The sequence below is a fragment of the Dermacentor albipictus genome, chromosome 4 (genome assembly GCF_038994185.2).
Source record: "Dermacentor albipictus isolate Rhodes 1998 colony chromosome 4, USDA_Dalb.pri_finalv2, whole genome shotgun sequence".
Lineage (NCBI taxonomy): Eukaryota > Metazoa > Arthropoda > Arachnida > Ixodida > Ixodidae > Dermacentor > Dermacentor albipictus.
The window spans coordinates 79,800,786-79,827,214 of NC_091824.1; the positions used below are offsets into that span (position 1 = coordinate 79,800,786).

Genomic DNA, 26,429 nt, shown 5'->3' on the forward strand with positions numbered 1-26,429 from the left:
ACTCTTGCAAGACGGGCTGGGTGGGAATCGAACCAGGGTCTCCGGAGTGTGGGACGGAGACGCTACCACTGAGCCACGAGTAAAACGCTTCAAAGCGGTACAAAAGCGCCTCTAGTGAATGCGGTGTTGCCTTAGAAACGCGCTGTTTCTAAGGCGTGCGTCTCTTGCTCAGGCGCACATTTCGTTGCCGCGCCGAACGCTGCTTTGCTCGACGCTCACCGCGTCCAATGCGGGACGCGTAGTCGCTGCCCTGTAGCCCATTGTCTTACACCCCTTGGCGGGTCGACGGGAACGCTGTCGCGTTCCACTCTTGAAGGCGAAGAAGTAATGCATGAGTTGTTTCTTCGTCTAGCCGAACCAAATATAGCCAAGCAACAGCAGTTCACCAGGCTAAACAGTGGTTCAACAACTAAAATAAAGGCTAGTATGCTTCGCATCCTGGGCTTAACCTTACCTAAGCCACAGCCATTTTTTTAAGAAAAGGAAGGTATTTGTTGTTCTTCAGCTTGTTCATTTTGCAGAAACAACTTGTTTCTGCAAAATTTAACAGCTTTTTCGCGACCTACAAAACGCCGCGACGCGGTCGAGCGTGGTTTAAGCCACGCTCGTATGATTGATGAGGCGACTCTCGCATTGGGGTCATTAATTTTTCACTCAAGAAGAAGGATCTCGACTTCCGCCATCAGCGGGCCATCGCGCAGCTGTCGACTTCTGCTCGAAAATTGTCGGGCTCGAAAGAACAGCGACACGAAAAACAAAGTTTAATCGTTCATGCACCGCCCGCGTGTCCTCGCTGCAATTGCCGTATTCGTTGAACAACAGTTCCGCGATGTTCGTTTGCACGTCCTACTTGTTTCTTTTTTTTTACTTCGAAAAAGTTCCTTTCTCTCTCTTTCTGTTGTTGTCTTCTGAGCAGGATTCTGCGGATAGAAACGGGAATGGTTGCTTTGCTTTCCTCCCGCATTTTCTCTTTTGTTGCCGGAACGGACGCTGTCCAGACTCCCATCACACGAATTACGCTGCTCCCGTCCGCGGCAAATGCTAGCACCACGGGAATGTGTCGTCGACGCCGGACTCGTGTTGTGGGATGATGTTCGAAAACCCAATTTGTCTCCCTGAGAAGCAACCCCCTCCCCTCCTCCCTTCTATTCCCGTCCCGTCCCCTCCCCATTCCCGCACACACATACAGAGTCTTTCTGACTCGAAAAGAGGGTTTCATCGTCACTCTTAACGTTGTACGCTCACTACAGCGGGAAAGGAGGGTGCTCCGCGGTCACGTCAGCGTGAGACGCTTTTCAGATCTCACCAGGCTGCCATGCCGTTTGCAATCACGCGATGGTCTTAGCATCGGGTTCTCGGGACAGATCCACGAAACAGCTACAACCTACAATGCTTGCCGCGTCTCTTTATAAGAAAGAAATAATAATAAAAGAAATGAATAAAGAGGCACCGCGTATCCTCGAAGCAGGCCGGCTTCTCATTTTCGGACGGCTGCACTTAGGCACGAAGACGCCCAGCGAATATCCCTTTCCCCATGGCATCCGCCTCATTTTCACCTCTGTCAACGCGGATAATTTGTCGCTGTGCGTCTCGCTCTCGGATCCCTATACGCTCTCTGTCGCCACGGGACAGAGCTCGCACGTTCGCACACTGGGACCTCGGAACCAAGCGCGTCGCGGTTCAGTGAGGCGACACCGCCATCACGCACCCCTGAACCGACGACGCCCTGAGCGTGTCCCTCTAAGCTGGAATAATCTCCGTTTTTCTGGTTGAAGAAGTCGGAGACACTTTTACTACTTTCACTTCGCTCCGTTCAGTCCGTAGTGACAGACTGTGGTACATATATATATATATATATATATATATATATATATATATATATATATATATATATATATATATATATATATATATATATATATATATATATATATATATGCCGGTAATATTCGCGCTCGACAAAAACGCACGAATGGGACGCAGACGAAGCATTTCTAAACAACAGCTATCCGTCGTAAGAACGCCAAAAGACGTGGAACGAAGAGTAAGGACGACACATCGCAGAATTGTGTCCGCCTCTGTCGCTCCTAAACAGGAAATTGGTATTACATGCACCCCAAGAATCACGTTTACAATCGGTATTCTTTGGCATGCAGTACGTCACAGGTTACGATGAAGGAGAAGGTTAAAATCAGACGTGAAAATTGAGCGCGATCCTTTCACTACGTGTCTTCGCGAATGAGCTTCGACAGCAGTAAGACTTTGAGGACACTCAACGCTTCATGAAGCGGGCGTTTCGTTGAGAGGATTTGCCGCGCTTTTTTGTTTGTTTGTAAGTCTTCAACCAAGAGTTGCTTACCTTTCTTTTTTTTTGAACACGCACTTCGTAATTACATAATCCGCTATATTTACGACCCGAAACTTTTTTGATATTGCCACGATCCTGTGGAGATTTAGGCCTCTAGGTCTCTGATAGACGAGTTTATCATGGAAGAGCTGGTACGCTTAAGAGTAATGCGAATCTATATAGTTTAGCACACTCATTGTAAGATCAGTTGATGAACACCCTTTTACGTTCATTCGGTGAAATATTGCTGCAGCTACCTATACGCGTCTGGGAACATGTTTTCGACGCGGAATGAACATTTCGGTCATGACAGTAATGGTGTTTCTCAGCTCCCGTTTGTACCACAGTAATAATCACCCGCATTGTTCATAGCTGGTTGCTGGCCTCAGAAGTTCCAGTATTCTTTACTGCTAGTGAAAGGGCATTTATGACGACTATATTGGGGCACAGAGGAATTGATAACTAAGTCCGGTTATAGTGGCCTACAGACCCCATACTCTAACGAGAGCAAGTTCTTGCCAGAAAGTAGAGCAGTGCTCTAGCTCACAATCTCTTCATTTATTCGAGGCCGTTAAACGGCACCTTATGCGTTATATGCTCGGAGAAATAATCGGCTTTGTCCACGGACTGTAGCCTACTTCGTTTAAGCCAATTCGCAATTGCGCGCTACGGTGAGATGATGTCGGGCGATGCGACACTTGTACAAAAGACGAGTTGGTCATCGTTATTAAAACGCTGCAGAGGAAAAATTGTCGGAGAGTGTATGCCATCATGACACTCAGAATAGGCGGGAAATGGCATTAGGGCACTGAACCACATTACCAATTTTACGTTAAGCCGAGAGATCTGGCCCTAGTTCACGATTTTTAAGCACTACTCACCAAGGTCGTCGATGACGGGAGCCAGCCGGAGCATGATGCCCACCAGCAGCACACTCATCACAAAGAGCGACACGGCGGTGGTGATGATGATCCAGCGCGCCTTGCGACTCACGTCCTCGTCTTCGTCCTCCTTGGTCGCTGTGCCGAGCCCTCCGCCACGCACCCCCCTGCCGCCCCTGGCGCGTTCACCATCGCCGGACGCCGCACAGAGGGGCCGGTACTCTTGCGGGCTCTGGTTGCCCAGGCAGGAGGAGGCCCTGGGCGGCGAGATGGAGAACACGAAGCGGGACGCCGGCCGCTCCTGCCACGTGGGCGTCGTCGCCAAGTCCGTGGGCGACACGTCCGAGTACGTGTGCAGCTCGGTCGTCGGGCTGTGCAGGCAAGACGAGCTGAAGCTCTTGAAGCGGGGCGTCGGGGGCAGCGTTCGCGGGGGTTGGACGCTGCTGCTGCTGCCGCTGCCGCCTCCGCTGCTGCTCGTCCCCGCCATTTCGGCCACGGGTTCAGCGAACGTGGCGTGGCGGTTTAGCGTGGAGTACGGCCGCTGGCTCAGCGTTAGGCAGCCGCGATTTGGCAGCTGGTTAGTGGCACGACGCGGCGGCGGTGTGGGGACGGGCACGAACGGGACGTCGAACGGGGTCAGTTCGCGCAGCGGGATCGACTGTCGCGTCGGCGGTGCGCCGCCGGCGTTGTTGCCGCCCGCGGGGTTTCGGCTCGCCGGCGCTCCGACTGCGGCAGCTGCGGCTGCTCGAGCTGGTTGCGAGACCAGGTGGAGCGTATATAGAGTCCACAGCGTGACGGCCTTGGCTCGGGTGCAGACCCGACGTGTCGCGGCCGGCGCACCCTCGGGCGAGTTCTAACGCCACACACTGTCGCACGGGAAGCACGAACCCGGCGGGTACAGTAACGAGAAACACCACTCGCGGGCGTCGCGTGAGAAGAAGCTCGCCTTTGAGAACAATAAACTAAGCGAAAACACAGTTCGGCTCGAACTTTACTGTATTTTTACTTTGAATGGGTAAAAAGAAAGGAAAGCCCGCGAGCGAATCACGAGAACGAAAAGGGGCGCATTTGCGAAGAGCCGGTGCCAACAAAGAAGGCTCGTCTAGTTGTCGTCGACAATTTTGGAGAGCTTCGGCTGGCTTGAATGGAAGCTGTTCAGATCGGCTTCTGCAATGAGGCTGGCGGCATTGTTGCGCGATGTCGGATGAGGAGCGCTGAGGCGTATTTTCTCGGCGCCGTCTCCACCCCGCGAGGGACTGCCAAAGCGCGATGGTTGTTCGTGCAGGTTTTGTGTCTTTCTTCAGTTAGGCCGGCTAGCCTCGTTCCAGTCCATTAGTCGGCGATCGCCAAAGAAGAAAAGTCATTTGTCGTTCTGCGCCCCAGAAACAGCCGCTACCACAACAGATCGACTTCTGATCGGCTTTCTTTGGGACCTTGTTACACTGCTGTTTCTGTAAGCTTGACGAAAAGCGTCGCCTGTTTAGCGAATGCGATAAACAGAACACTTGGCTTGTACCGATGGAACCGCTGACTCTCCACTTGTAGGGAGCTCAGAGGGTCCCTTCCCAGTAGTCTGGGCCTTGGAGGAAGCTCTGTACCGACTGGCACTTTTTGTCTCCACTTCGTGGCCTGCGCCGTTTTCTTGAGCAATGCGCACGACAAAAGAAAAAAAGTTTGAACTCGACGGGCCGACAAACACAGGCACGAATCGGAAGAGGTGCTCTCGAGTCGAACGCTTGAGCTCTGGCGGTGACTCTTGGCAGACGAGATCCCGACTAGTCAATAGGCAATGATGACGATGATGAAAGGAAGATTGTTTTGGCGCGCCACACACGCACACGATGCAAAGATAAACAGGGTCGACGATTTGGCTAATTATCGTGGTTTTTCCTCTCTCTCTCTCTCACTTTGATTAGTAAGAGGCAGTAGTTCCTTCACGTCTCGATGCGCAGTTGCCCAGCAACGTCTATGAGTTTCCGGGTGGCCTGCCTGCCGACACGCTGTGTCCTTCGTGGCACTCAAAACGCCAAAACGCGTCTCCCAGACTTGCCCGGCTGCGTCTAACGGGCCGCATGCTGAGGCGGTGTCTTCGTGGCTAAAACACTGCTCGGTGGTTTCGGTAGTAGCGAGGCGATGCGTCCCCTTGCGGGGACTTCCCGTCGACGCCCGAGGTCCAGCTCCACCTCCGGCGCTGGCCGAAGCGCGAGCTCTGTCGGCGTCCGAAATAAATAAACCAAATCATCTTCTCGCTGAAACTCGGTCCTTCCTTTCAGACTTCCCCTCCGGAACGGGTGTTTTCAGAAGTCTCTTCAACGAGCCACCTTAGGCTCCTTTTCTGACAGCAGCAGCTGTTAAAGAGAAGACCAGCACTCGTTGAAACGGTAATCTCACCAACGGAACCAAATAAAAAAAAAAAGAACACACAGCGTAGTCGTAATTATCGGAGTTTCAAAGTGTCACATATAACGCGGAAGGTTAATTGTGAATTGACATTCCCTTGCTTTTTCGTTTGCTTGCAGGTACCGTTTACGCACACTGATAAAATTCGAAGAATAGTAAGTTTGGGTTCAGCAAATTCTAATTCTCAAAAGCTATGAAGTTATCCTTCTAAACAGGTAGATCTGCCTGCAAGGATAATTTGTTCAAGATACCCAAAATTATTTATGCTAACGATCGTGTACAGAAGCGAATAACTTTCGGAATCCCCAGTGAGAACGACACGATTATATCTTACAACGACAACACGTTTAATCACTGCCTTGATATGCGTAAACTTAAACAGTACAAAGGGCATTTTTTTTGTCAGCATTAACACCTCTCACGTGAAAAGTTTGAAGATAATAATAAACAAATAATTAAATGTAGCCAATTATGCCCTTCCGCGCAATTCACAGGCCGTGCTTCCAACTATGAGATCACTTGAATTGTGGCTCGCTCTGCAAGTGGTGACAACTGCAGATTTAAAGTGTGTTTTACATTGGCACGGACCCTGGCATAATAAAGTTTCACATAGAGAGTGCATCTCGGCATACCAATATTATCTGCACTATGCCGGTACAACGTAGGAAAATTAACGCCCTACAATGTAGAGCATGGATATTCATAATCTATATAAATTATTGCAGCTCTTGCTGAAACAGCTGAGAGCTCCGAGCTGTTTTTCATGTGCACATATTTACTGCAAATCAGAGATACTAATAAGATTTGAACAGAAGCGCTAGAGTCCATCTGAACATTTCCTTTTCCGAATTGTATGCCATCTTTAGCAGCGCTACAGGAAGGTACATCGGAACGAAACAGTAGACAGGGCAGGCTCTGGCCTCAACCCAGTGCTTGCCCCTTCACGTTGTTTTCATTTAAATCTATCACCATGTGGATTTCGTAAACACGTCTGCTAAGCTGACTCAATAAACCTGAGCCTAGAATGCGAATGCCACGACAATATTAGCTGAACGTGACCACAACGACACGTCCCTTTCCCGTTTACGCCGACGCACGTTGTTGTGAGGCGAGCGCAACAACAAGACTCCCACTCGCCTAAACGCTGCGGATTCCCTCGAGGATGCAGCCCACGGTTGCTTGACCGAAGACAGCCGAGGCCGAGAGCACTGCCCCGAAAAGATTACGGTGTATGGCAGCAACAGCAGCAGATGCGGCCAACGTCCCCCCGACTCCGGTGTGTATCTTCCGCGTTTCGCGGGACTCCTCTCCGGTGGCTGGAGTGACGACGAACGTGCTCGGCCGCTTCCTGCGGTGCGTCCGCAGCGGCCAGCTTTCGGCGGGCACTCTGTGTGCGTCGGGCGGCGGATTCGGCGAGCACCGGCAGCCAGCGCGTCTCTCAAGCGGAGGGGGAGAAAAATACGGGATGGAGGGAAGAGGAGCTCGCTCCCCCCATCCCTACTTCCCCACCATCTTCCAGTCTTCTCTCCCCTAAACCTCCTTGTCCGCTCTCTCACGCGCCCGCACCCTCCGCCCGTGCCGCCCTTCTTTCCCCTCACACAAGAAAGGATCGCCGGATCGATAACACGCATCCCCCTTTCCCGCGTTCTCTTCCTCGCCTTCGTGGCTTTCCTTTTTTACACGTACCGTGCTTCTTCGTGTATCTCTCGCTTCCTTCTGCGTGTTTCCTCTTTCCTTTCCTTTTCTGTCCGCGCGTTAGGTTTGCGAGATGCCTATTTTGTTTTGCTTGCCGCTTCTTTCACTGTCTGGTGAGAATGGCTTGTCCAGCGTCGCTTGTCGTCCGAACACGTTTCGAAAAGCAAGGGTCGGAATGCGGCTCCCGTTGCTCCGTATTTTCCCGCTCCCTTTCTGAGGCGCGTTTCTTATGTCGTCCGTTCGAAGCTGTTCCATATCGGTTTATGCTACGTGGTCGACCGTCTTTGCCCACACGTGCGATACGTGCGCTTTATGTGACTGCGCCTACGCTGAACAAGAACTTTTCATTTGCTTTCTTTAGCTGCGCGAGTTTAGGCCCAAAATCCTGAAGATGTTGCTTCTCGGATATCTCCAATACCGGCAACTAACAAAGTTTTTGGTAAGGATTTCTACATTCTAAATGAAATGTCTTGCTTTATCGAAACTTGAAAATACGGATTAAAATTGTGACGCAGGGGTCGTCATCCGGCTCACAGGTGTATACATTCCGAAGACAGCCATGAACTCAGAAATTGCCTTCTCTACAGAATGAAGTGTGAAGGCGAAAGACGGAAATCTTCTGTTTGCAATTGTCAACAAAAAATCTGCAGACTTGAGTCACTCCTCCGGCTCTGAACTCATTTACGGCGACACTGGTAGACACAGCGGACACCGCCATGTTTCCATAAACTTCGAGATGCCCACAACGTCGCCCCCATCCATGACACTATTTGCCATGGCATTCGAAACACATGAACAAACGCCGCCACTCTCGAAGTCTGTGTGGGGCAGAAAACTCCGCACAAATTACGAAGCACCACGACTGCGCAGTAAGTGGTGTCCAAAACATGGGGACTATGACGTGTTTTAGGCTCCCGGATTGCTTCTAGCGCATGTGGTTAGCAAACGCATGGCCTTCACCATCTGTTTCTGCTACTCAGAGGCAACCATCTCTGGGGCGTGCATTGGGACGCCACATACTGTAAAACGTGGTGCGACCAGCTGCCAACAGAACATCGCCATCGGAACATTTGTTTTAATCTCAATGGGCGTGGTAGGAAACATTATGTTTTGTTCGATAACACAAAGGGCAGTGCCTTGCTATATGATGCTCGAGCTGGTTGCCTACGGATAAAAATGTACAGGAGGAAATATTCGGACCAAAAATAAACTTTTGTGTACGGCGACAAAAATCCAGAGGCCTCTCAGCCCATCCCAAAGGAATGCGAAGGAATTCACCCAGTGAAAGCCGTAGGTAACGTGCACCTTAAAATTAAAGTATTGGGTTTTACGTGCCAAAGCCACGATCTGACTATGAGGCCCGCCACAGTGGGGGACTCCGGAATAATTTGGACCACCTGGCGTTCTTTATAGTGCACCTAAATCTGAGTACACGGGTGCTTCCGCATTTAGCCTCCATCGAAATGCGGCCGCCATGGCTGTGATTCGATCCCGCCACCTTGTGCTTAGCGGCCCAACACCATAGCCACTAAGCAACCACGGTGGGTAACGTACGCCTTCCAGAAGTGCTTGGATTTAAAGCGGAAGAAAACATCAACCTGTCAGGAGTTGAGATAAGCAAGAGACGCTCGGAGTATTGGTGGAATCAGGGAAGAAATTGATATGACCAGGTCCGTTACATAGGCAGCAGTACAAGGTAGATAGAGAAGCTTTGAGGAAGAAAAAGAAGATTAAGGAGATGTACACAGAAATGCTAGAATGAAAAACCTTTATAGCATACCTTATTCAATCAAGCAGGCTAGTGAAATGCCATGTCCCCTTATTTGTGACCGCCCTGTTTCAAAGGGAATGACTATAAATAATAATGAGAATAATAATAATAATAATAATAATAATAATAATAATAATAATAATAATAATAATAATAATAATAATAATAATAATAATAATAATAATAATAATAATAATAATAATCAACAAGAAAAACAGTGCCGTCGTCGTCATCATCATCATATTTTTCTTGGCTCTCTTTGAGGGTAAGAATGAGGTGGCGGCCTGGTGGCGGCGGTGTACGGCGTAACGGATAGGACGGACACTAAAAACTCGGGTTCGAATTTTTAACTGTCGCAGTAAAACAGCCACTTTCATAATCGAAAAGAATAGGGGGATTCGATGGGTTAAATTTTTGTTATCGTCACAACCATATGAAATCCCAGACAATGAAGCCAGATGAACATAAGGGAAGATTACTGTTATGTTTAGATGGAATGAAAAAAAAATAAGAAAAGGGAAATGATACTGAAAAGTTTTTGCTGTGTGCTTATCCGTATGTATGCTGATGTTGTAGTTTCCTATTGTGACTAACCAAGTGGAGTTATTTATTGCAGTCTTTACTGTAACGTGATTATGCTGCACCCTGGTGTCTAACCGTGGACAGCAGCTGCCCGGTCAATCTGCTGTACGTCAAGCTTCTCCTTCCTTCACTAATGAAGCAGGACGACTTTACCTGACTTGATGAAACGCTAACTTGACATGTGTGTTAGCGGAACCCTACATCTGCCAGTCTACCGTCCACGCGTGTTGCTGTGCCAGTTAAACTACTGCAATTCCCAGGCCACTTTCTTGGAAGTTTGTGTCACGGCCAACGCGTTGCAACTTGAATGTCCTTTTCACCTCAGGCGTCACTTAGTACGTGAGCTTAGGAGCAAGCACCTGGCCGATAATTTCTCGTGTGCTACCCCCTGTCATCAAGGCAGCCAAATTCGAGTCCCTCGCATTAAGAAGGGCTGGACCACCGCAAGCACAAAACGACAGTCCATGCATTTCATTACCTGCCAAGGTGGTGACAATGAAAGCAGGGCAGATTTCCAGACATCATTCACGTGAGGATTGGCGTAGCCTCGATCGCCTGGCTAAACCCGCCTGTTACAACTCGCCACCAGCACCACCGCATACATTGCTCCATTTAACCATAAGCTATCAATCAATCAGCAACTTAAGCGTATGCGTGATTCCACTCGTCGTTTCGACTGAGAGTTAGTCTTAGCTCGCATCCCAGAAAAAAGAAAGACGAAGAGAAAGAACTCTGAGACTGTATGTGCCCACTGGGTACGACACATTTTGCTAACGTTTTGGTTGCTCTACGAAACTTGGCTCTAGACTTTTGCGTTGACTCGTGTTGCTTTCCATTATTGGCATGTTATTTCCCTAACGACAACGTCAGTTGAGCACGTCGTTTAACCAAGCATTTCTCAATACCGGCACATTAGGTCTACTGACCAGGCTATGAACTAACCTACTCAGAGCATGCTCGGTTGAGGTTTTTGTCAACCACAATGCACGCGTCAAAGTGGATCCGACTACAAGGAGGAAGTGTGAACAGCAGTCTATTGGAGAGAGAAGGAAAGAGGGATAGAAAAAAAGAATAAAGACTATTGCAGGAAGAAATGTCAATAATGATGATGATGATTATTATTATTATTATGATGACTGAAGGAGGACGAGGTGGTCTCGCTGAGAAAGGAAAAAGTGATGATGGTGAATAGCCAATACGTCGCGACAAGAAAGCTATGAAGGGTGAGAGCTTAAACGCCCGTTGTGGATGTATTGAGAAGCAGATATCGAGAGGCACTTGCAAAACCACTTGTCGCAATGGGTAAGTGGCTAGGCGCTCTTCCTCTCTGCACAGTGTCGTTGGTTCAATTCCCGGCCGTACTCACACGCAGTTGGAATGCAAAAAAACGCTTGTTTGCTTAGATCTAAGTATAGGTTAACGAACATCAGGTTGCGCAAATTAATTAACAGGTCTCCACCACCGTATCACTCACAGCTTAGGTGTTGCTATGAGAAATATAACCGCCATAAAATCGATATTCTTGCAACTATATTCACTAAATATTTTTTGTCTAACGGAGCTTTTCCTCATTGACCATACCACCTTCGCTATAATTGTATCTTCTCTATAATTATTAACTTGCACCAGATGCTACCAATCACTCTACAGTGACGATGTTTTCGTGAGTGAATGCGCACGTCGCACGCATCAGATGCATAAAGGAAAGTGGCTCTTTCTTGTAGTAGTCAGTATGCACAGCTATTGGACATATATTCCTTTCTATTTCTGAATATTAACGATTGAAGACGAAGATTAATAATAAATAAATTACACGCGTGACACTTTTCGCGCTATATATATATATATATATATATATATATATATATATATATATATATATATATATATATATATATATATATATATATATATATATATATATAATGTTTACTATGCCTTTGACAGTCAGGGATACAAATTATGCAGTTGCGAAGAATCTTCGTGTTATTGCTCGATATCTTGCACGCTGTGTTAACTATAACGCTAACGCCGCTCGCGATCGCTAGAGTCACTTCTTGTCGTGAATAAAGTTAGGCATTTGAGACGAGTACTTTAACACGCACACACTTCGGCGAACTATATGAACAACCTTTCTTTCAGCAAAGTTTTACTAAATGTGACATGATTCTACGTGCTACGCTGATATTTTATTTTCATTTCTGCATGTATATTTCGCGCATTCTGGGTTAAAGCAATCTGGGCTGAGCTAATGAAAAAAGATGACACAAATGACGCGTCAGATTCATTGTATCGACGAATGGGCTTAGAAAGCATTGCTAGAAAAATCAATCACAGCTTCAGCGCTTTGGAATAGGACATGTTAGTGCCCATTTAATTAACTTAGTTACCGGGAGGGCATAGCCTGAAGTGAACCATGAAGGCTGTGATGAAAGAACGCCGATGAATGTAGCTTACTGATCATGCTGCCGAGCGCTACTGCGTTAGGAGCGTTCCATAAAACGGTTTGATCAAATTTATTCAAGCTTGCAATAAAAGGTTTATTGTTCCGTAATGTCAGCACGCTGACAAACTATAATACACAGAAATGTTTCTTAAGACTTTAGCGTCAAATTTAAGTTCGTTTACAGCTGTTATTTGCACGGGCGTCCCGCGACGCATTTTCCAGTGAAGACGACGAAACAAGTTTTGAATTATTCGACTTTCTCAGATGCCGCGACCCAGTGCCTACTCTCCCATCGCCGTCCTAGTTGGCATGTACGATGGACGAAGAGAGCTCCTTGGGGCTCTCTTCGTCCATCGTCCATCGTCTCTTCGTCCATCGTACATGCCAACTAGGACGGCGATGGGAGAGTAGGCACTGGGTCGCAGCATCTGAGAAAGTAGAATAATTCAAAACTTGTTTCTTTTTTCTGCTTCCACTTCTGGTCTCTGTTCCCCATGCCACAGAATGTGCTCTTCCCCATATATTCTTTTACCGTCTCTCCCATCAGCCATCTTTATCTATACTTTAACACGCCTTTGGAACGTTACGTCCATTATACATTGTGTCGCAAATTTGGTGTATTTTCTTCCCTTTTTCTATCCCCATCAGTGTTCGCTATCTCGAATTTCGTGAGTAATGACCCACGGTGCGCCTAGTAGTGCGCGTAATACTATATGCGAGGACGAGAAGCCAGGTCATTCAAGCCCATCTATTCCGAGCCCTAAACCTGTGAGAGGTTGGCGCCGATCGACCAGTGCGAAAATCCAGCGACCGTGTGAGCGCCCCACTGGGTTCCTCGAGTGCGAATTTCGAGAGTCTATTCCGAGCTTGCTCTGGGCAGGCGCACCTGAATCTCTCTAGATCGTAAGGTAGGGAATCGTCACAGCGTGTGGGTTCGTAATGAGTAATACACAGACGTGTTGGCAGTAATTTTTGAAGAAGCGAAAGCAGCCCACAGGTGAAGCGATCTCGACATGTAAATTCGCGAGTTGATGATCATCGTCAAAGGGTAGTAAACTTATATACTATGAGCTTGACACGAAGGCACATGATGGTGATGATGAAAATTTGCTATTATCGCTATGCTCGAAGGCCTATTATGTGGCTTAGGAAAGGACGAGAGGTGTATATAGAGCCGCTGAAGGATTTGCTCTTCCTTGGCAAGAGCAGCAGCTATTATTGGTGCTAATATGCGTCAAGGAATGCTGACGCTGTGGCTTCTCTGCGGTGCGTAATGTTTCACTATGTGCAGGTATGCATATATTCTAGAACATATTCGCGTTACGTTCTAAATATACGTGCAACAGGCACATATATTTTAGAACGTGATGCACTACTGCGCTATAAAAAACGCACTATTGATTTTTCTAATTAGAATAACCAGAAAGTTTTTCTTCGGAATTTTCCACGAAAGCAGTCAACGTTATATTCAGCCATGTCCTGCCGACATGGTTATTCTTAGCAGCGGAAGCTAAGCACCAATTCATGGAATGGACGAGGAACTTTGGAAGCTCGCTAATCTATCAAGCTTCCGACACTCTCTCCGGATTTTCATATGAATGCTTTTGGCAAACACTTCACGTGCGCGTAGAAGAGATGTTAGCGTATTCAGATCGAGAAGCGAGACATCTAGAGAGGTCAGGCGGCCGAAATTGATTGCCTCCGGAGCCTTTGAGCCGTCTCCTAGGAAGAGCAGAAATTAGGGCTTGTTCCATTTATGGTGTGATTGGACATTAGCATATACAAACTCCCTTTTCTTTGGGCAGTTGATGGAGAGAAAAAAAAAAAGCTGACATGCTTTTTTACTCTCTTCAAGAGAGGTCTGACAGCAAGTTAAGCACGTGTGACTGGACCGTTCTAATTGCAAATTTCGCCGACTCAATTAACTGACGTTCGAGGCAAGAGCGAGGCTTCTGCCAACCAATTGGCGAGGCACGGCCGAATACGCAATGTGATCGAATTTATCCTGTCCGCAAAACGGTCTCGCAGATTCGCAGTTCAGTCACATCTTCCTCCTGTCGCATACCAAATGACGTCAGTGTGACGATAATTTGATCTCTTCGCAATGTCAAGTTCCTCTGAACCTGCGACAGCGGAATGAATAGAGCCGTTACACCAGGTCCGTATATTTTGCCGAGAGGAGCATGTTTGCCTGCTGCTCCATCAGAAAAGAAGAGAACATGGCTAAGTGAACTGAATAAGCTTTTTTTTTTACTTATCCACCATCCAAGGGAAGGGGAGCTATTTATTCGTTGACGTCAGGGCCATTTCCCGCAGCAAACGTTTGCAGATAGCACTACTAAAACAATTGATTGATTTCAGCGAGTATGCGAGTAAGTTACCGGAAAAACTTGCGAAAGGAATTCCTCGAGCTGTTCGTGCAGTCGCATAAGCGCAAAGCTAAGGCTACAAATGTGAGCATCCTTGGTAACGATAAGTGCTCTCAAAGGAGATAACAAAAAGTAATCATAGTAAACAGAAATCGTTTGACTGTCGTTGCAGCCTACAAAGAACAAAAGGTTAAGCTTTTCTTCCATTGAATGCAATAAAAACAAAGCCAAACACACACAAAAAATGAATTGGTAGAATGGCAAGCTTATATATCCCTCCACCTGGCTAAGACAGCAGAAAACGACCCCAACAGCGAGACCGAGAACGCAGTCACTCGGACTGCGCAGTATTAATCACTGCGTGGCATCTCCGGTGTCAATTCAATTCTATTCAATTCAAGTTTATTTGCATCTAAACATGTACGGATGACAGGAGTACAAACATAAAGCCATATGAATTCGGCTTGACGGGGTCTGTACCCTCTACAGAAATGGCACTGTGCACAATAAAAAGAACACAAACATACAATAATGGATAAACGAAAAAAAATGAACATTAGTGAACATTGTATAACAGAAATGCATACGGGTAAAAAAATCAACTATAGAATGCTGCAAGAAATTGTATTACAGAAAGCGAATAGTATAAAATGATACAAATAATACAGCCTTGAAATTCCCATCTATAAATAATAAGTTATTTACAAGCAGATAAAATTGGTTGAGAATTCATGGCGTCAGTGTATACCAGAGCAAAACAAAAGAAAAAGGAATCCACAATGAGCCCATTGAAAGGAGAGATAGGTTTCTATTGAGTTTCTAATGAGTTTAACAAAGATGGCAGTGCGTGGCGTAACATTTGTTGACCGTAGTTATTGCGCGCTTTAGGAACGTACCATGTTTCTCTGTGACGTGTGTTGTAAATGTTAGAATTCATTGTCAATAGAGATAATTGCTCGAAAAATTTCGTGTTCTGTTTTTTCGCAGTAGTGAAACGCTTGAGAAAAATACTACGATATATGGAGGTGACCAGCTGTAAATTAAGGGCGCTGTAAAGAGGCTGCGCATGAGCGTCATATGAAGAATTGGCGGTAGCGCGCACTGCTTTCTTCTGCAATAGAATAAGTTTTGTGATGTTAGACATCATGGTATTTCCCCAGACTAAATGACAGTAATTAAGATGGGACAGGAAGAGAGAGTTATAAAGCAGATTTTTGACGCTCAAGGAAAGAAAAAAAAATTGAAGTTTCGCTAGTATTCCCACAACACGAGCGATTTTGTTAGCAATTGAGTCTGTATAAATATTCCAAAGTAAGCTTTCTTGAAATACGACCCCGAGGCACCTAATGGATGGCACAAAGTCGATAATCGAGGAACCCATTTGCAAATGGCCGTCAATGTGGACATTCTTGTTTTTAGGTTGAAAAAGTACAGCCTATGTCTTGTTTTTATTTATAGACCGTGAATTCAATGAACTCCATCGATTAAGTTCGCTTAAAGCAGCGTTCGCAAGAGCCAACAGGTCCCTTGCACAACCAGATGTAAAGAACAGACTGGTGTCATCAGCGTATATGATGAATCGGGCAGTGTTGTCAATATTCATTACGTCGTTTACGTAAATACTAAATAAGAAAGGTCCAAGAATGCTTCCTTGAGGTACACCAGAATGAATGGGTAAGTTATCGGAAATACAGTTGTTTATAGAAATCCTCTGACACCTGAACTGCGGATAGCTTTTGATTAAGCCAAGGAATGGGCCCCTGAAACCGTAAATTTCAAGTTTTGTTAGCAGAGTGGTGTAGTTAATTGTGTCAAAGGCCTTTGAAAAATCGATGAAAACGCCTAATGTCACTAAATTTTGCTCAAATGCTTGTAGTATTAGTTACTTTTGTGTTAGTACAGCTAACTCTGTCAAGCGACCCTTTCGGAAACCGAACTGACAGTCAGTAATAATATTGTGTTTTTCGCAGAAAGAGGTCATTCTCAGTGTTAGTAATTTTTCTCGGCATTTTGAAAATACCGGCAAAATGGATATTGGTCTGTAGTAAGACAGGTTGTTTTTATCACCGGCTTTGAAGAGCACTGTAACCTTTGCAAGCTGCATGCGCTTGGGAAATATACCGTTTACAAAGCACAAATTATACACGTGCTCAAGAACTGGACGTATCAGATCTAAAATATGTTTCACGTTATCATGGTTATCGCATGCCCAGAACACACAATTATTGAGTAGAAGAATGTATTAAGCGTTTCCTTAGCATGTGTACAATAAACACCGGCGGTGGCAGAATGAAAGCGTAAAAAAGAAGTTCTGTTTCTTGGAATTGGAAACACAACCGTGAAGTGCCGAGTACTGAGGCTTTAAAGCGAAGCTTTACATGCCTACCATCCTGCGTTTCTCGTCATCTTCGGCGGCGGCAGCTCATAGGTATCTCTAAAGTATGCCGACGTCCTAATGAAATCGTGCGTTATCTTCAACTTATGCTTAATTTACATGATTTTCTTTGATTTATTCATTCGGTATGTGCCACTGAGTATGTGCCGATTTTTGGTCAATACTCGTGAGTGAATGCGTGCCAGTGTTGCACAAGTGGTGCAGACACCCGATTCTTTAACAGTACCGCGCGAGCGGCGAATGGCCGGCCGGTGATCGCCTTCTAATGGCGCGAAGCGAACCAATCAGCAAGCGCAAGAGAGACAAGCAGGAGACCAACAAGTTCCTGCTGATCTAGTCGCTTCACGCCGTTGGAAGGTGCTCACCGTCAGGGCCATTCGACGCTCGCGCGGTACTGCGAAAGGGGTGGGCGACAGTACCGACTCCCTATTTTTCTGTGCATGCACCTGCAATTATTACGCATTACGACCTACCAAAAACGGGCCGAACTGAGGTAGTGTACAGTACGGCACAGCCCCCGGTCGACGCTTGACCAGCGTCACGACGCGTTAAACCGTCGGTTGCCACCATTAAAAATTTTTTTCCTATCCTATCCTATCCTATCCTATCATACATCACTGCGTAAACATCTAAAACGGTGCACCCACCTGATCTGGTGTGTGCGTTTAGGCATAGCTTCTGAGCACTGCAGGATATACACACAAAGATTGCCTGAGATTAAAGTTATGAACTTTGTGGTGGACAAACATAAATACTACCCGCCGTGGTTGCTCAGTGACTATGGTGTTGGGCTGCTGAGCACGAGGTCGCGGGATCGAATCCCGGCCACGGCGGCCGCAGTTCGATGGGGGCGAAATGCGAAAACACCCGTGTGCTTAGATTTAGGTGCACGTTAAAGAACCCCAGGTGGTCAAAATTTCCGGAGTCCTCCACTACGGCGTGCCTCATAATCAGAAAGTGGTTTTGGCACGTAAAACCCCAAATATTATTAAACATAAATACTGCATGAAGTTGCACGCTGTAAAGGAACAGTGTTACGCATCGTCGTTGGTTCTATGTGATTTAATACACATTGCGTGATCAGAGGTTCATTTCGAAAAGATTCCCACACGTGCGTTGGATCTGTGTAATTTCTTTCCCAATGTGTGGGAACATAGTGCATTCTACAACGGGGAGTTGAAGATACCGTTGAAAAGAAAGGTTTTATGGGCAAAAGTTCGAAACAAGCTAGATTGTCCGCGTCATTTTAATCGTACTCATATGCTGGGACCGACAGTGAGCTATTACCTTCTTTGGAGAACACTATTGAAAGCACTGCTGTTGCCGAATGGAGCAGCCCAGCACACTGTAGCTCTTAAACTGTCAAGACAAGCAAGAAGGTGTTTCTCACAGGAGGAACATAGCTTCCTGATTAGTGTTTAAGCCATTTTTTGTGCAAGTCCACAACACTTAGCGGTGTTCCTAAAGAAAAGCGGATATTTCAGGTTAAGCTCCCAAGGAGGGAATATCTTCAACAATGCACTAGGCTGTTGCTTCTGATATTTGAATGTCTCGTAAATGTGTCAACGTCCGGTTTTGTTTTTCTGTGGTCGAGAACCTTACTTATTGCTTTAAAGTATAGCTCTAGTTATCACGTAAATTCAGGAACCTATTGCTCCTTTACTATCATGTGCCGGGATAGTCCTCTGGATAAACTTTTCGATAAGCAAAATGCGTGACAAATTGAAAACACTTGTTCAGCCTCTCCTGTTCACATTGACGAGATTTAACTGCATAACTATAAACTTCACGAATGTGTATTCGCAAAAAATGCCACTAACAATGGAAACGTGTTGAGTTTGTTCCGCGATATTGTACGGAGCAACTTCACATCGCTAATATGACATCGATTTGAAAGTCATAGCTTCGATGCTTCGATTTGCTTATTTTCATAACACAAGAAACAGCGTCGAAAACACCCGCCGCGGTTGCTCAGTGGCTATGGTGTTAGGCTGCTGAGCACGAGGTCGCGGGATCGAATCCCGGCCACGGCGGCCGCATTTCGATGGGGGCGAAATGCGAAAACACCCGTGTACTTAGATTTAGGTGCACGTTAAAGAACCCCAGGTGGTCAAAATTTCCGGAGTCCCCCACTACGGCGTGCCTCATAATCAGAAAGTGGTTTTGGCACGTAAAACCCCATATATTATTAACAGCGTCGAATTTAAAGCTGGACTATAAATAATATAATTTCTCCGTTTTGTTTTTACAAAGCACCAAACTTGGCCAGCTGGATAACTGTCCCCCCTTACGGCAAGCAGAACCAGTGGACACTGGTCACAGCTGACCTGAGCCCGAGTTGCTTTCAATTTCGAGCGCAGTTGTGCTTTTTTATAGGGATCGGAACTAAATGAAGAACTACAGTCGTTGTCAGTTGCCTTCCTTGTGCTTGTGAGGACATATTTTCTTCACATCGCTTCTTCGTTTTTTTGCTAATTTTATATTCTTTCTCCATACCCAAGTTTAGAATAAACTACCATATAGTTAATATGGCTAACTAACCTTCTTACATCTTTCTCTCCCTTTCTCTATCTTTTTTTCCAAAGCAGTATATACCAGGCTGTTTCAGATCAGTGTAAGAAAGACGATGAACTCAAACTGCAGCGAAACAAGTTCTTTTCCTAAAACAAGGAGAGAGCTCTTTGTTTCGTTTTTTGTCAGAAAAAAAAACTTGTGCAGAGGTTACGGAGATTGCAGCATTCATACATGCGAACCTTCGTGGAAGACAAAGCCACATTGCATTTTAAAAGCAAATAAATGGTGTCCAAAGTTTAAATGCGCTCCCTTTGAGACACACATACAATTACGGCGCATTAGTTCTTTCTTCATGTGCTATAACTATCAATAAATACCGTCGCATTGGCAAGCTTCATTTACAAAAATGTTCGTAAGTAAAAAAAAGAAAAGAAAGGGCAGTAAAAATATACATGACTCACGTAAGTACTCTATTTGTATCACACCACTCGGTGCAATTTTAGGAAAGCTCTTTTTATTCTCTAGGTGATGTTCCTGCATCCTAAACGCAAGTAGACGAATAAACAGAATGCGAATGCCCCGAAGTTAGTCTGCGGCATGTAACGCTTACCATCACTAGTTCAATACAACCCGTTTTTGAACATGCCTTGCCAGACGTGCAGGACGCGTCTAATGGCGCCCTTGTCGGCGACACAACCTGACTTCGAGGCGGTGTCTGCAATCGCGTGCTGGCGCGCAAAAAACGTTCCTAATGGCTACGTACGGCTGCCTTATCGCCAGTAGTAAAAGCTTTTTTTTGTAGGCCAGCAGGAAGTACTAACAGTGATAGTTTGATCATTTCGCACCACGTACTGAGCACCCTACCTTGAGCGCAATGGCGTGCGGAAGAATCAACAGACGAGCTTCAGCGCACAGCGTGGCGTCAGCGTTTCTGGTATGTTTACCACAGGTGCGCCGTACTATCCCGCCAGAATTGTAGATAAAGAGACGCAGTAAAACAGCTAAAAAAACCTTGAGTAATAAAACTACATCCTCTTACATGAGAATCGTAGCCAGCTTGCAGGAACGTTAACCACACATGTCGCAGCGTAAAACGGAGCGCTTTCCAATGTGCGAAGGAAAGAGGGCCGTACTGATTACAAGGTAGGGGTCGTGTACACACAATATCGCAAAAAATATTTGGCAGCCACAACTCCAGATGAGCGCTATGTAGTGCGAAGCATTGTTGTTTGATGGTGGAAGGAAACTCTGGAACCGTGGTAATTTTTGGGGCATTGTTAGTGATGATGATCATGTACAACTTTGTAACTTTACATTGTTAGAACATGCACAGTTGTGGATATTTACATCACTCGATATAATTACTCAATGTTAACCGGTTCACTGATTTTTGTTTCAACTGTGTCTTGACTAGTGACATTACTAGTGGATTAAATGGTGGGTTCACCGGTTACGTGAACCGACTGTGCATCATTATTGACGTCAATGCGCACTTGTGGAATGTGGGCCTCAAATAAAATCCTAAGTCACTGTCTGACACGCTGTGTTAGACTACCCTGCCTTGGGTATCGGTCCACGAAAACGGTCACATGCCCGGTAGAAAAGCAGATGTACGTTCGACGAGGATGCTTCTCATTAAAGGTAAAAAGTAGCCGCCCATTCCTTACAACAGCTGACTGGTTCTCGCTTTTTTTTTACATAAGCTGGGCTTTGGTCATATTTTGTTCCGTTTTCATTACATGATAGATATCTTACTGCGCAACTTGTCGACGTAAGATAACGCTGCTTTAAAAGCATGAAGAATTGTAATACCAAAATACTAGTAATCTCGGCTTAGCCTAGCAGAGCCGAAAACATTACAAAAAACTCCGATTGTAAATTTTCTTCTCCGCACTCCTCGCTGTTTGATGTATACTAAAAGGCTATTTAAAAGTTCGAGTGCCATCCACCCTTTTGTGTTTCCTGTCACTTACTTTGCCCGTCTTGCGTTTTCTGTCACTTACATTACGCCGCAAATCTTTCGTTAAAGCCATCCACTGCCCTATTCGTTCCAGGAGTGCCCATTGTCATTACAAGGCCACTGATACGCTGTGCGGTCGACGCCCGCGTAATATTTTTAAATGTTTTCGGAGGCTGTGCACTGATGAGAAAATATACGCGTGCAACAGGCTCACTGAAAAAGAGAAGTCCGCCGCCATTCTGCTCTGTGAAAGTGGATGCACCGTGAAACTGTTGCCGAGGTTAGGCAAGCACCACCCCCACAAGCGATGTACAGTGCGCGTCACGCTTGTGTAGAGCGTGCGATCGGCGGTCGCCGGGGCGCTCCGCAGCCAGCCAGCGACGTCTAATGGTAGTTGCAGGGCCCCGATTAGATGCGCCTGTGCACGTTTGGCCACACATACAGAGAAACCTTTATCTTTCACCGCCCGCGCAGCGCCTTCGTCTTACCACCGTTACTTGCTTCCGCATAAGTTTCGCTTTCGCGCGGAGCGAAGCAGCGCGGGCAGAGACTGGGGTTAGTTTCAAGAAAAGTGCCTTCTCACAGACGCTCGGCTAATCGTCTGCTTCCACGGGTGGTGAAGGAGCAAGGCTTGTCTGTAGGTGCGGTTAAACATGCCCAGACGCATCTAATATGGCGTCCAGCAACTACCGTTAGACTTCACTCGCTGGCTCTGGAGCACCCTGGCGCCGCCGTTCGCGCGCTCTAGACAGGGGTGATGCGCACTGTGCACACCGCGCGCACGCACGTGAGCAGAAGTGCAGCATGCGTCCTCATTCTTCTGGGACCTCCTCAAAGCACAAGTGTATTATTGAAATAAATTATTCTTTAAAAGTAAATGCTTCAGAAAAATGCGTAATGGGGGACTTACACACAAGTTGCAGATATCATAGCTTCGGACTGTTATTCAAATATACGAGAAAACACAAATATGTTAGGCGGAAACTGAGTGACAAAGAACCTTTTCAGCTGTCGCTTCAGCTGCCGTTTGAGGTCTCTCTGAGCGACCGCGGCTACTAGATGGCGGTACCGTTAGCACCTCATATATCCTCATTCATGTAGGCCTTCATCATAGCGCAAGTGCCTTATTGAACTAACTGAATTTCTCAAAGTAAGATGCTCCAGAAAATTCGCAAAGTACGACTTACACACAGCCTGCAGACATGATAGCATGGGATTGTAATTCGAATATACGAGAAAACATAGTTCTCTTACGCGGAAATTCAAACACAAAGCCTTCAAGCTGCCGTTTGTCTTTGTCTGAGCACAGCGCAAGTGGACACGAAAAACCCCCCACTCACTAGAGAATAAAAGCTTCAATGTACACCTGGACTTTTTCGTAGTATATACGCACAAGCTGTAATTGACGGGTTAACTGAAAAGTTCGTAACACCGAGTTTGGACTCCAGCCCATAATTTTAGGTTGCATTCATAGGCGAAGAAAACTGGCTTTGCCGTGGAATCCCTGGTTCGTGTACTGTTGATTATGGGAGTACGTATGGTAGCCTACAAGTATCATTTGGAACTGTCGCAACAGCAGGCAACATTGAGTGGGTCGCAAAATGATATTTATTCAGTGGCTTCTATGCCACAGAGCTCCACGTGCGTTTTACGCGAGGCTTTAGAGCGACGTTAAGAATTAATTTTGACCCCTATCACCACTTTGACTGAAATGCCAGTAAGCCCTTGATTTGAGATTTCGCCCGCCCAGAAGCGCCGACACAGCGCCTAGAAATAGAACCCGTGACGTCGTCCATCGCTACTAAACCCTCGCAGTGGGTTGTGTTACGAAATGACAAGCATTTTCAATTATTCGCAGTGTTAGGTTGACGGAATGCCTATCTCAAGGGGTGAGGGAAAGAGGGACTAGGAAAAGAGGCCGAATGAGCAGTAATATTATTTATGATGGCTAAGCTAACACATTTGTCAGATAAGTTGCTCAACTGCCAAACTTCCACATTCCTTCTCCTAATCTGACGATCCTTGCAACAGACTGCACCCACGCGGTGTACTGTATTTCTTGCAGTGAAAAATAGGAAACGTTCGTTACGACAATTACGATATACTGTGGTTCCAATCATGACCGCTTTGCCCTCCCTCGCTTTCACTCACCCCTTTCCGCGCCGGTCATTCCAGCAGCCTAAATTAGCCACAAATAGGTCGTGGATGAAGTTTCGCTGTCTAGGCAGAAAGGAAAGGTCATAACCGAGAGTAACGAAACACCGGGAGCACCCAATAATCCAGACGCTTCATCAATATTTGCCAGCGTCGTCAGGGAACGTTTATTTTCTGCTTGCTTCATCAGTGCAATCTTATGTGGCCTTTATTAGTTGAATGAAAACTAATGCACGGTGCTCCGGAGACTTTCCGAATTCCAAGCACTGCGAGCGTAGCATTATCATTACTGGAGAAAAGGCGCTGGTTCAGATTGCATGACTGTGCTTTCGTGAGGCGTACAGACAAACAACGTAACGATATAAAGCATAGTATATGACCTTGTGCAAGCAGCTGACTGTTCTTATCGCTTGGGTGCAGGTGGGGTTTTTGTACGGACAATTTATATGATAATTGCAATAGAGAGGAAGCGGGTGACCATTAATATATAGGCAGTGACATACGATGCAGCAAACAGTCAAAATGATTTGCGCTAGAACCACAGTGACCGCATAAAACAATATCTGCTTGGAGTACTCACGACATAGCTAGAAATATGCAAAATATGCAAAAATGGGCAGGCTTACAACAAAATTAATATAGTATGAAATTACTTTTTTCGCAGATAAATGAACTACCCTGACGCCGGATTGTGCCGGCAAGGCATAGATTAGGGTGCATGAATAACTCTTGAATTAATCAAACTGTGCTGAATGCATACAGTATACGACACAGCAAACTTTAAAAGCCGTTTACCATCTGCTTATTTTTTTCTGTTTATTAAGTCCTGAGGGCTATCGAAAGAAAAAAAAAATCCACGCGAAAAAAACCCTGCGTTGTTGTCTTTTTAAATGATAGTTTGCGCATTAGGAGAAAAAACGCGTTGCAGATTTCAGTAACGAAGGTGTCCCTTAACCAACATGGTGGACTTTCCAGAGAAAGCCGTAGTTTTTGAAGGCAATAAAATGCGTTTAATCACAAGACACGATGTTCTTTATCGTGCAAAAATGAGCCACAGCGCAAAAGTATGATGAGTATGAAGAGGGAGGCGCGGCGAATTCCTTGCTGTTGCCAAAGAGTGGCTCATACACACTACGGGAAATTGGCCAAAAAAGAGGCGGTTTACATATTATTAATATTGTAGCTGAAAAAGAAAATTTAGCATACCAGAGAGCGTAATTTTCGGGGACGACGCGTCCCGTAACTTCTTTCGTCGTCTTGTGGAAGATGCGCTCGCTCCTATTTTATAATTGTTGCTATACGTCGTGCCAAGCATCTCAAGCGCTGGCTTGCGCGAGTTTATTCCTCCCTTTTGAAGCTTGCGTCCACGGTCTAACGGTTAGAGCACCAGGAATCTGCTCTGGGGGGCTGGGGTTTAAAACCGACCATTCTTACTTACTTATTTCATTTATTTCTAGTGACATCTACTGTCCAACGTTAAACATAAACGGCCAGAAAATGACAAGCCGCGAGGTGGGTGGAACAGTCAACGAAAGCTGTCGCTTTAAAATTTCTGACAGAACCCGTCTCACGACGATTCTTAACCTTAATGCGGTTAGCATTCAAGCAATGTAGCGACACACCGCATTGCTCAAGAAACCTTCATTTACAATCCGTAGTGGTCATTCTGAGGTTTAGATTGCTTCGGCTTCGTTACCAATTGCACCAGGTGTCCGTCCCTCTGTTTCGGCAGCTGAGAAGGTCCTTTTAGGTGGCACAAAGACTTCTTTGTCAGGCGTAGAACTTCATTGATGTGAAAGCGTCAAATGGCTGATCGAGCGAAAAAGCTGTCATCTGTCATCTGTAGCAGCTGAACGGCAGGTAAACTCCCATTCTCCCACAGCACGAGCGCACCTCCATGGAGAGAGAGATAGATAGATAGAGAAAAAGAGGGAGGGAGGGAGGGAGGGAGGGAGGGAGGGAGGGAGGGAGAGAAATCCTGTTATTGTACGATAAAAATGCATTAATGCCCTCAGTCCATGGCGTCGCTTCCTCCAGCGCTAGGCCAATAAAGTCGGCGAGTAATCATTGGTCGAGAAGAGTGGGTGCGGCGGTGAGCCACTCGGCAGAAGAGGTAGGCGGGAGAGATGATGGTTTGGGCAAGGGGGAGAGATGTAGTTTTGGATGACATTGCGACAGGTTGTGCAATGTGTTTGGAGGATACATACCACCACGGCTACAACGAGGGAAGCCGTCAGTAAGTAGGCCTTGGAGGAGGAGCTTCCGTGCTGGAGCGAGTAGGCTGTTAGACTGAATCTGTCAAATGAGTGTGCCCTGTTGCCTTGTAATGTCTCGGTGTCATCATCATCATCATCATCATCATCATCATCATCAGCCTGGTTACGCCCACTGCAGGGCAAAGGCCTCTCCCATACTTCTCCAACAACCCCGGTCATGTACTAATTGTGGCCATGCCATCTCTGCAAACTTCTTAATCTCATCCGCCCACCTAACTTTCTGCCGCCCCCTGCTACGCTTCCCTTCCCTTGGGATCCAGTCCGTAACCCTTAATGACCATCGGTTATCCTCCCTCCTCATTACATGTCCTGCCAATGCCCATTTCTTTTTCTTGATTTCAACTAAGATGTCATTAACTCGCGTTTGTTCCCTCACCCAATCGGCTCTTTTCTTATCCCTTAACGTTACACCTATAATTCTTCTTTCCATAGCTCGTTGCGTTGTCCTCAATTTGAGTAGATCCCTTTTCGTAAGCCGCCAGGTTTCTGCCCCGTAGGTTAGTACTGGTAAGACGCAGCTGTTATACACTTTCCTCTTGAGGGATAATGGCAACCTGCTGTTCATGATCTGAGAATGTCTGCCAAACGCACCCCAGCCCATTCTTATTCTTTTGATTATTTCTGTCTCATGATCTGGAT

General features: G+C 46.2%; 1 protein-coding gene across 1 annotated transcript in view; it reads right to left on the bottom strand.

The window, feature by feature from the left end:
* Positions 1 to 26,429, bottom strand: part of LOC135913340 (uncharacterized) — a 298,144-nt gene that overhangs the window by 196,073 nt on the left and 75,642 nt on the right. Inside the window, exon 3 of the mRNA XM_065445931.2 lies at positions 3,229 to 5,576. Coding sequence (XP_065302003.1) covers positions 3,229 to 3,715 — 487 coding nt within the window. The 5' untranslated portion in view covers positions 3,716 to 5,576. The remainder of the gene's footprint in view (positions 1 to 3,228; positions 5,577 to 26,429) is intronic.